This window comes from Leptonychotes weddellii, chromosome 14 (assembly GCF_054177405.1).
Source record: "Leptonychotes weddellii isolate Sample4059 chromosome 14, ASM5417740v2, whole genome shotgun sequence".
In the NCBI taxonomy this organism is placed as follows: Eukaryota; Metazoa; Chordata; class Mammalia; order Carnivora; family Phocidae; genus Leptonychotes; species Leptonychotes weddellii.
This window is the reverse complement of record NC_138382.1, coordinates 22,732,087-22,742,818: the sequence shown is the minus strand read 5'-3', so window position 1 is coordinate 22,742,818 and position 10,732 is coordinate 22,732,087. Positions and strand designations below refer to the sequence as shown.

The 10,732-nt window shown below is 44.8% G+C and overlaps 1 protein-coding gene across 1 annotated transcript in view; it reads left to right on the top strand.

The window, feature by feature from the left end:
- Positions 1-10,265: 10,265 nt before the first annotated feature.
- GOLM1 (golgi membrane protein 1) overlaps positions 10,266-10,732 on the top strand; it is a 30,457-nt gene continuing 29,990 nt past the window's right edge. The window contains exon 1 of the mRNA XM_081802912.1: positions 10,266-10,409. Coding sequence (XP_081659038.1) covers positions 10,281-10,409 — 129 coding nt within the window. The 5' untranslated portion in view covers positions 10,266-10,280. The remainder of the gene's footprint in view (positions 10,410-10,732) is intronic.

The window sequence follows — 10,732 nt, the reverse complement described above, 5'->3', positions numbered from 1 at the left end:
CCGAAGTCGAAAGCGTGCAGCCCCGAAGTCGCACTAGTGCGGGTCCCGCGGGGGTGACTGGCGCCAGGGGAGGGCGGGTGGCCGCCGCGCGCCGCTCACCTCCGCGTCCTGGCGCTCGGGCGCCGCGGGTGCCCACGTTGGCAGCGGTCGCGTCCGGGCAGGTGACCGGAGCCCGTCTCGGGGATGCTCCAGGTTCCCTCCTGGATGTGTATTTCCCACCTATGACTGTGTGGAGCATCCATAGAACTTTTGCTCCGCTGTAAAAATAGCCTCCTGGGTTTATATATAGTTTCTGTTTCACACCCTGTTTGATGTTTGTAATGATTTTTTTTTTTAAAGGTAAAATAAGAAAATACCTACTTTGATGAGTGTTCTTTTAGCGGAATTTAAGGACCATTGTATTGGGAATGCCATGATGTTGCTGGTCATTTTCAGATACCCCTTTTCCAAATTTGCATAACCAAACTTGTGTGGCTTTCATGGGTCGGAGATTTTCTTTGTCTGGTTTGGGGTCTCCGAGGCCCTACAGCTCGAAATCCCGCAAATGTTGAGGGACATTCCTAGGGGTGGATTGTTAAGATGTCCCACAGTCTGATGAAATATTTAACAGCTTTCGAGTGACTCTGTTTGGCTTATAGCCATCAGATTGACTCAAATTTCGGCAGTTTTAGTATTTTTGAAATTTTTGGAGCGTGAAACCAGAAGAGCAGTGGAGTCTCTTGGCGGTGTGGTCCTTCCTGTTTATGTTATAGAAGATTAAGGTAAGCTCATGCATGGGAAGAATAATTTTATTTTATTTGTAAATAAAAAGCAGTAATTTGGTAAGACTTGCTGTCCCTAGGCCAGAACTCAATTTTTAAGGTATCAATGGTCAAAAAGACATTGAATTCTGAGGATGTTTAAGAAAACAATCAGCTCTTCCAGATATATTTTGTTCTCCTATGGAGAGGTTATCACATTTTTCCCCCATTGGTTTTGTTCAAAAATGAAGCACCAGCAATGAGAGGAAGGAATGGTTGGGGGGCTGGGGGTATCAGATATGGACGATATTGCTCTTGGGAGCTAAGGAAACCATCTTTCTAATTGCTGGCCATGGGCCTAGTTATTGATGAGGGTTGAAAAGATTTTGTATTATATTATTTTTTGAGGGGTGGGCAGCAGCAGAAGTGAGGATGGTTGACTGTGTCAGGCCTGGGGGTTTTTGTGGCCACCCAGCAGGGAGGAAATTGCTGACCTCACTGAAAATCCTATGAATGTGCAGACAGGCTTTCTGCATCAGAAACACAAAGGGTAGAAGGGCAGAGCCTGGGGAAACTGCCTCTCCAGGAAGGAGATGAAAGGTTGGGGTATCACTTCTAGCAGGCTGTGCTAAGCACAGTTCCCTGGCTGGTTCTTTAGTGAAAGGGAGCTTGAAGGTGGCCTGGCCCCCAGAGAAGGCCAGCCCCAGGAAGGGAGGGTGGGAGGCCAAGATGAGGGATGAGAGGCCCCATGCCCTGGCTTTAATGTAGTTGTATTCTTTCATTACCTTTTTTTTTTTTTTTTAATAACCTAAGGTGAGAAATAACATCCATTATTTGGATAAGGGAAAAAGAAACACTTCTTTTTTTGTTGCTGTAAAAAAAAAAAAAAGACTTAGATTTTTTTTTTTTTTGCACAAAAGTAGGAATGGTCTTGATAAGCTTTTGTCTCACTTTATAAAAGTGTGAGTGTTATTTCATTTGCCTGCTCCCCGCTTCCTCTAGCAAAAAAACATTCTTAGGTTGTGGTCATTTTCTTTTTTAGACTTTTCCAGTTACTGATGACATTACATGAAAAGACTTGGCTTGAAGTTTCAGAAGTGCTTACCAAGTTCCCAGGGAGTCCACTTTGTTTCACACAGTGAATTTCCTACACTTTCAGAAGAAAAAAAAAAAAATCATGCCTTCTCTGATTGTTACAATATTTTGATCTTATTTTTATTTAAAACCTTTCAGGGTTGTGTTAATAGAACTTCCCCTAGCTAAGATTTTGAAGATTAATTAATGCCTGACAGGAGGAAAAGATATGTAAGAGTACTACATAATATGATCATGGTGATACAGACGGTAATTTGCTGTGATTTCCAAACTTTTTTGATCATTCTCATTAGTTTAAAAAACAACTTAAAATTAATTCAGTGTTATGTATCAATTTTCTCAATTAAACAAATGTTTAGCACTCGTCTGTATGTTACTAATTTATAAGTTAGGTGCATGTGCTATTGTTACTATCTTGTATCTCAAGGCCCAGGATACTCTGAGGGCTGGATTCATGCTTAATGACAGCGGCAGTAAAGCCCTCTTTCATATACTCCTTGAACTGTGAGTATTTTTGGCCTGTTTCTTGTCAGATCTGATTATATCATCATAGGTTTTACTTTGTGACATGGCTCATGCAGAACTGAGGATAAGAAGCCTGGGCCTTCCCAGCGGTGGACTCGTGTTTGCCCATGCTTACGTTTATTAGAATAACTTCAATTTGTGCTTTTCATATGAATCTTAAAGCTTCATAGTCTCTGTAAGGTTTAGCGTAGTTATAATTTGTCAGTCCACCTCACTGTGCTCAGTGCCGAACGAAGTCAGAGGGGTTTCTCAGGCACCTCAGAGGTGGTGACTTGTGACCTTCAACAGAGGGACTTAGCATGCAGAGTCAGTTTCTACTTTTTTTTTTTTTTTTTAAGATTTTATTTATTTATTCATGAGAGACAGAGAGAGAGAGAGAGAGAAGCAGAGGGAGAAGCAGGCTCCCAAGGAGCAGAGAGCCCGATGCGGGACTCGATCCCAGGACCCTGGGATCATGACCTGAGCCGAAGGCAGACGCTTAACCGTCTGAGCCACCCAGGCGCCCGTCAGTTTCTACTTTTATTAACACTGTTAGTATTTATTTTATGGTAGTATAATAGAATTAGCATAATGTTACATAGTATGAGATAATATAATTAGTATACATATATACTTGCAAGTTATTTTTATGTGATAGTTACATTACTGAAATATAGTTGATATCACACTTTTTGGATACAAATTAATGTAACTGCTAGGATTTTCCTCCCTAGCCCCGCTGAGCATCTTCTATACCCTCTGGGATTCATGTGCCCTGCTGGTAGACTCAATTCTTGTAGCCTGACAGCCTTAGACGGGGCATAAATGAATGGGAGTGGTTGTGTCCCAATAAAACTTTATTTAGGGACACCCATATTTTAATTGCATGTGCTGTTCACATGTGAACTTTTTATTTTATTTTTTTTTTGCAACCATTAAAAACTGTGAAGACTAGGCTTATGGGCAGTGTACAGAAACAGGTGCCTGGCAGGATTCAGCCTTTGGACTGCAGTTTGCCAACTCCTGAACTGGAGGAAAATTCGGGAGTTCCTGCCAAGATGTAGTCTTGGTATCCATGTGGGAGGCGGCCTTTCTTCAGAAAATTGCAAGTGCTGGAAAAAAACACAATGAAATTTGGTTCCTCTCATTCATTTTCACTCGTCCATCTTGCTCTTTGGTATTTCCACTACATAGTACTAAACATGCACGTGAATTTTTTTAAAATATTTTATTTATTTGAGAGGTGGGGGGATGGGTTAGGGAGAGAGAGCAAGCCCGAGCAGGGGTGGAAGGGTGGGGGAGGGGCAGAGAGAGGGAGAAGCAGGCTCCCCGCTGAGCAGGGAACCTAATGCAGGGCTCGATCCCAGGACCCTGGGATCATGACCTGAGCTGAAGGCAGACGCTTAACCATCTGAGCCACCCAGGCGCCCTGTCCTGCACATGAATTTTAAGTTTCTTCTTCAAAAAAAATTTGTGGTATAATCGACATATGCTAGTCTTAGGTGTACAACGTAATGATTCAGTATTTGTGTGTATTGCAAAATGATCACCACAATAAATCTAGTTAATGGCTGTCACCACAGTTACATTTTCTTCCTTGTGGTGAGAGCTTTTAAGATGTACTCTCTTAGCAACTTCCACATATGCAGTATAGTGTTATGAACTGCGGTCCCCATGACGTTGAAGTTTTTTTCTTTTATAAACTGTCAGCTTCCGGAGTTGGGGAAACATGATGTTTATAATTGGGGATTGGGGGAGTGAGAGGAGGAGATTTTCTGCACTTCCTGGTAAGTTTTGAGAGCAATTTAAGGAGAATGCTGTGGACCTGGTCATTCAGTCCTAATGGTTTAGAGCAGGAGATGACAAACTTCTCTAAGGGGCCAGATAATAAGTACTTTGACCGGTTGAGTCCTCATAATAACCCTATGAGTAGATTTGGATCAACTGCCTTGTAGCCATAAAACAGCTCTGGTCAATAAAGGAGCTAACCGGGGCTGTGTTTACGAAACAGGCCATGGGCCTGTCGGCCTGGTATGCTGACCCCTGGCTTGGAGACATTCTCGGGGCATGGTAGAATATTTTTAACCCTCGGAAAAATGTTGGTGACCGAATCGTTCACCTGTGCTGAACAGGGCATTCTCAGGTCTGTTTGCTTACTGCAGAGGGCCTTCTAGACTTCCTGCCGAGCACCTCCTGCTCTGACTCTCCAAGATCCAGGTGAGGCAATTTCCTCTGAGAAGGAAGAAAGGTGGGACTCTCCCGCTGGAGAAGCTGTATTGTTTCTGCAGTGGCCACGTTGGTCTAACAAGCTATTCTGATTTGATTGCTCTTACCTGCACTATTTGCCTGTATGACTAAAACCCCCTATGGGGAGGGGCCCCCAGGCGGTAGAGCTTGTGACTCTTGATCTCAGGGTTGTGAGTTTGAGCCCCACATTGGTTGTAGAGATTACTTAAAAATAAATTCTTGGGGCGCCTGGGTGGCTCAGTTGGTTGTGCTCTTGATTTCAGCTCAGGTTGTGATCTCAGGGTCATGAGATCAAGCCCCATGTCAGGTTCTGTGCTGAGTGTAGAATCTGCTTAAGAATCTCTCCAGGGCGCCTGGGTGGCTCAGTCGGTTAAGCAGCTGCCTTTGGCTCAGGTCATAATCCCAGGGTCCTGGGATAGAGCTCCAAGTCGGGCTCCCTGCTCAGTGGGGGAACCTGCTTCTCCCTCTCCCTCTCCTCCCCCCCTGCTTGTGTTCTCTGTCAAATAAATAAATAAAATCTTAAAATTCTCTCTCTCCCTCTGCCTATCTTGCCCCTGCTTGAGTGCTCTCTCTGGCTCTCGTAAAAAACAAACAAACAAAAAAACCTATGTGGGAATAAGGAAATGAGAAAAAAATAAAAGTAGTAGGTTCAGTGTATTTGGCAGGTTACTCATTTTCAGGTGCTTTTTCTTTTTTATAAGTAATTAGAAGTTTCTCTTCTTTTACAAAAAAAATTTTTGTCTTACGGGCAAATAATAATTTTAACCAGTAGGTTGAATTTTTTAAATTAAGCCAGTAGGAAAGAATGTGCAGTTTTTTTCACATTTCCCATTTACCAAGACACTTTTAATGCAGAAACACACCACTTTCTTTTTCTCCAGGGAAGCCTGGGGTTTCACAGAGTTTAGCAGATAAAGATTAATCATTTTTTAATAAGTCAGATACTTACAATCAAATATGAGACAAAGCACATTCTGAAGCCCCAGTTATAATGATTATTAATATATCTGATGCAGGACGTCTCCTGCATCACCCCCTAGGTCCACAGGACTAAGGTGGGGGAAGGAGAGCCTCCGAGGTATCTGACACCTGTAAACTATGGCTCTGAGTTACCACCTCAGTCTTCACTTCCCACCTGTGTCTGGCCTTTGGTTTTTCAGCAGCAGGGGTTTCCACAGCCCTGGAAGTCAGCGCCCAAGCACCTTGCTGCCCAGAGGCTCAGTGCTGGCCTCCCTTCCTCCTGCTCGCCTTCTTAGCTGGGCGGCCCTGGGTCCAGTGGGAGCCCCGGGCTCTCCTCACTGTGACCTCTGGGCCGCTGCATACCTCCCTGGCCAGCCAAGCACAGGGACCTGGTGAGGGGCTTCCTCAAACCTCTCTTGGCCATCCTGTGGTCCTGGTCTGGGGCGTCCAGTGCCGCGGTGGTGGGGAGTCAGCCGCAGGTGACGGCAGATACCACTGCTTCATTGACAGCAGAGTTAATAGGACGAACGCACAAGGCTCATTCCTCTAAAATAGAATCAAGGTGGAAGGGAGACATTCATCACCTTTTCTTTATAAAATGGGGAAAAGACGATCTAGAAATGATTTCTTTTCCATCTTTCCATCTCTAAAGTAATAATAGTTAAAATTTATTGAGCAATTTCTATATGCCAGATGTGGTTCTAAGCACTTCTCATATCTTAACTCATTTAGTCCTCAAATATCCTTAGGAGGAGGACAGCGATCCTCAGACAGGTCCTGTGGCTCCTAAGAGGTGGAACCAGAGTCCGACACGGGCAGTAGGTTCCAGAGTTTGTTCTCCTGACCCTGCCCCGAGCTGCCTGGTGGCTGTACAGCATCTGTCTCCGAGCAGCTGCTCAGGACATTTTAACGGGCTCAAGAAAGGAGCATTTTGAAAGATTATCAGAATACTTCCCTTGAGGTGAGAATGGAGTTTTTATTGTTTTCAGACTTGTAGTATATCCATCCATTGACTTATATCTGCTGGAATAAAATAAAAGGTCAGACAAGGACCCCAATCTAGAAGTATATGGTTAGGGAATTAAGTATAAACAAAGACAGGCTTTCAAAGCCCTCCGATAAAAACAGATTTTTCTGTAAAGGGTGCTGACAGAACAGGCTAGCCGTTCCACACATGCACACACATAAAACCCAAACCTCATATTTTTGTATTTTTTACTCCTTACATCAAAAGTGAATTCCAAGTGGATTTTTTTTATGGGTAAATGTATTTCTAAATTTAGAGTAGAAACGTCTAAGTACCAACAAAATCCAGACAATAAAAGATTGACAAGATTAGGTTATTTTAAAAACACCACCAATAACCAAAAACTATGGGCAAAAAATTCAAAGAGAAAGTTCAAGAACAAATGAAAAATTGAGAATAAAAGATATTCCCATGACAGACGAAAGATTTGTTTATCTTTAGCATACAAAGAGCTCTTACAAATCAACAAGATGAACACCCAAGTTTAAGAATGGGCAGAAAATATGAAAAGACATTTCACCAAAATGAACAAATGGCCAATAAATGAAAAGATGCTCATTTATGTTCATAACTAAAGAAATGTATTTTTTTAAAGTAGGCTCTATGCCCAACATGGGGCTGAAACTCACGACCCCAAGATCAAGAGTTGTGTGCTGTATGGACTGAGCCAGCCATGTACCCCAAGAAATGTGTTTTAAAATATCATTACTGATGAGATTGCCAAATATTAAAAAGTTTTATTTTGGTGTTATTGTGTGAGAAAACACATTTCTCATACTAGTAGTGAGAGTAAATTATTGGAACTGCTTTGAAAGCCAATAGAGTAAGAGCTATCAAAAATTTTTTAGTTGATTTGGATCTATGAACGAGTTGCAAACATAGTACAGAAGGTTCCCATATATCCTTCACCCATAGTTCCCTTGTTTAGTTGTCACATCTCTGTGACAGTTCCTCAGTCTTCTCCTTGCTTTTCATGATTTTAACCCTTTTTGGACATAGAATGTCCCTCAATTTAAGATCCTGAGAGCTTTTCTCCCCAGTGCATCCTATTAGGCGGTCTGTGATGCCGGTAGTGACATTCACTTTGATCACCTGGCTTAAGGTGGCGTCTGCCAGGGTTCTCCACTTTTTGCCCTTTGTAATTTGCTAAATATTTTGGAGGCAGTAAGATTTATCAGTTTTAAAGGCCTATGACCCAGCAGGACCACTTACTGAAATTTACCTACAGCTGTCTGTGATGTATTCCATCACTTGCCAAATGGGGGTGATCAGTGCCCCTTCAGAGCCTCTCAAGGCTTCAGGGAGTGCCGTATTTGAAACACTTGATCAATGCCTCACACCCAGCAAGCTCCTTGCTGGTTCCTCCTCCCTTCCCCAACCCCCTGGAAGCCTGATGTGTTTGGAATTCAGAAATTTTTCAGAATTCAGAAGATAATAAGATGCACTTATTATATATTATGTGACAGCCCCAGCAGGATCTGCGGCAGCACCCCATAATCAAACACTAATCTTTCTGCAGCAAAACATACGCATATTCACATGAAGGGAGAAAGAGACTATATAAGTAGCTTTGGGTGAGTTCCGATCAGACCTTGATCTGAGTTCAGGTTAGGTTTTGTTGCCGTGGATAAGTTTTTAAAAATCCCTTTGGGCTTTTAGAACATTTTGGGTTTCAGAATTGTGTGTAAGGGCTCGCACACCAGGATAGAAGTTTGCAAACACAGATGTGGATGTCAAGGGTGTTCATGGCAGAGTTGTTGGAAATAAGCCGGATGGCCCTCTGTAGGAGATTGGTTAAATAAATCCTGGAACACAGTGGGGCCCCATCCAGAACTTCAGAAAGAAAAGAGCAAACCGTAATGGGCTGCAAGGAAAAGTGCGATAAGATGTATGACTAAGTGACTCACGACACTTAGAGAACAGTGGGAATGATCTTGTTTGGATTTAAAAACATGTATGGCAATGCTTGTATAAACATCAAGAAACATCTAGAATGACACCTACAAGAGTGGCTGCATATTAGAATCACCTGGGGACACTGAAAACTACAAATACCTGGCACTTCTCTACAGCCGTTGAATTGGAAGTGGAGGAGTGGGTCCCACGCCCCGATCCCAGGTGACGCTGGGGTCCCAGGTGGTCTCAGGTGATGCTGGGGTCCTGTGAGGGCTGAGAGCTGCTGGAATGGGCGGATGCCGCCATTTGGAGGGAGACTTCAAATTTCATACTTTACTGTGTGGCTTTTCTCCCCAGTTGTATTTGTAGTAGTTTTATATATACTTCTTGAAGTTTAAAAATAGTAAAAAAGACTGTTTAGTGAACAAAATCAGATATAAGGCAGTGGAGACACATTTTCAGCAGATACATAGAATTTTCTAGAAGTTTAGTATTTCTGAGCATTACTCTCCTTTAATATGAACGGTGCTTGCTGATTTCAACTGATAATTGATCTTTAAAGTTTTTTTTTTCTCTTTCATCCTGAGAGACCAGAGGCTGGTGAGGGAGGCACCAGCAGAGGCTAAGGTCAGTTCTGTGCTTCGGAATTCTGGTGGTACTTTATTTCAGGTGATTCCAGAGATTGCTCATTTACCCCATTTAGACGCCCACACTAGTACCTGATTATTAAGAAGGAAGAGATCTCCCAGTGACACACCTGGCTAGGAACACCTTAGGGGGAGAGCTGGTCTTGACGGCTCTGCTCTGTTCTTGCTCGATTGAATTTAACCCAGAAGTTGAGTCCCTGGGGGGGGCGGGGGCGTCTTTCCTTTCCTCTGCCCCCCTCCCCTTTCCCTCCCCCCTCCTTCCTCCATTGTGGGCCACACCTGGCATAAAAGCATGCCTGTTCTCACAGATGCCCTTTATTGTGCGTGCTGCCCTTCCTTTGATAAGGCCTGTTTTATCTGCCTCAGCCAAGCCACTTGGGAAAGTCGGCTTTCCTTGGGCTTCGTGCCGCGTGCTGGTATCCAGGCAGACCTGGTCTTGGGTTGAAGTCCATGAACGAACCTGATCACTTCCTTCTTGTAAGCTGTATCTGGCTTTCTCTGGAGAAGGGGATACTCTGCAGCTCTCTTGCTAATGTGGATGCGCTGCGTGGGGAGAGGAGCAGGCATTCCGAGGAAGCCCGGGCCCACACCTCACTCCTGCCGCCAGCACCCTGTGTGTGTGTGTGGGGGGGGGGACACACTCCTCCGGGGTGCTTTCTGGCTTTGCTCAACAAATGCTTTAATTGGGTGTCATTAGTAATTCTGTCCAAGGTGAAAAACCCTCCCGTGTTAGGACTCAAATTAAAAAGGCCTCTTTGGGGGAACAATGAGACATGGGTTTTTTTCCCTAAGGTGATGTGGAAGCATTTAATATTAGCTGTCACTGTGTACAGAGATGATTCATTCTCAACCTGTCCTGGAGTGGGGGGCGGGGAAGAGACTGCACTTAACCCCATTTTACAGAAGAGGAAGCTGAAGTGCACGAGAAATTACCTGCAGGTGGTGGGTTTCCAGGATGGCGCTCCCTCCAACCAGCCTGTCCTGGGGGGATGGCCCACCACCTGGGCCACACACCCGTGTGGACTCTGGGTGTGCCACTTACATGGTCTCCTTCCCACAGGTTCGCGTTCGAGGCACAGATGCTTTCCTGCTGGTGCGGCGGCACTCTGAGTACAAGGGTTTCTTCGCTTGTTTTGTTTGACAGATTCTCCCCCAGCCTTTGAGATGATGGGACTGGGAAACGGGCGCCGGAGCATGAAGTCGCCGCCCCTCGTGCTGGCCGCCCTGGTGGCCTGCATCATTGTCCTGGGCTTCAACTACTGGATCGCCAGCTCCCGGAGCGTGGATCTCCAGGTGCTTGGCTTGTCTGTGTGCATGGGTGTCTGCAAGTATTTAAGGTCGCCGGGTGGTGGGGTCTGAGGGCTCTGCTGTTTACCGCCCCCTAAGGCATCACGCTCAGTGGCTTGTGCACTCTGTATCTGGAGTCTGGGGCTCCGCATATCCCCACAGCCCGCCCAGGGCCGGACTCTCCACATCCGCTCTGCCCTTGGGTGGAGAGTCCGGCCTCTCTGTGGCTTAGGATTGCCCCCAGAAGAGCCCTCTCGGCTTGGCCTGTGAGTGAGTGATTTTTTTCGTCCAGCCATGGGCGCTGGTTCTGGGAAGACTGCCTGCTTTAT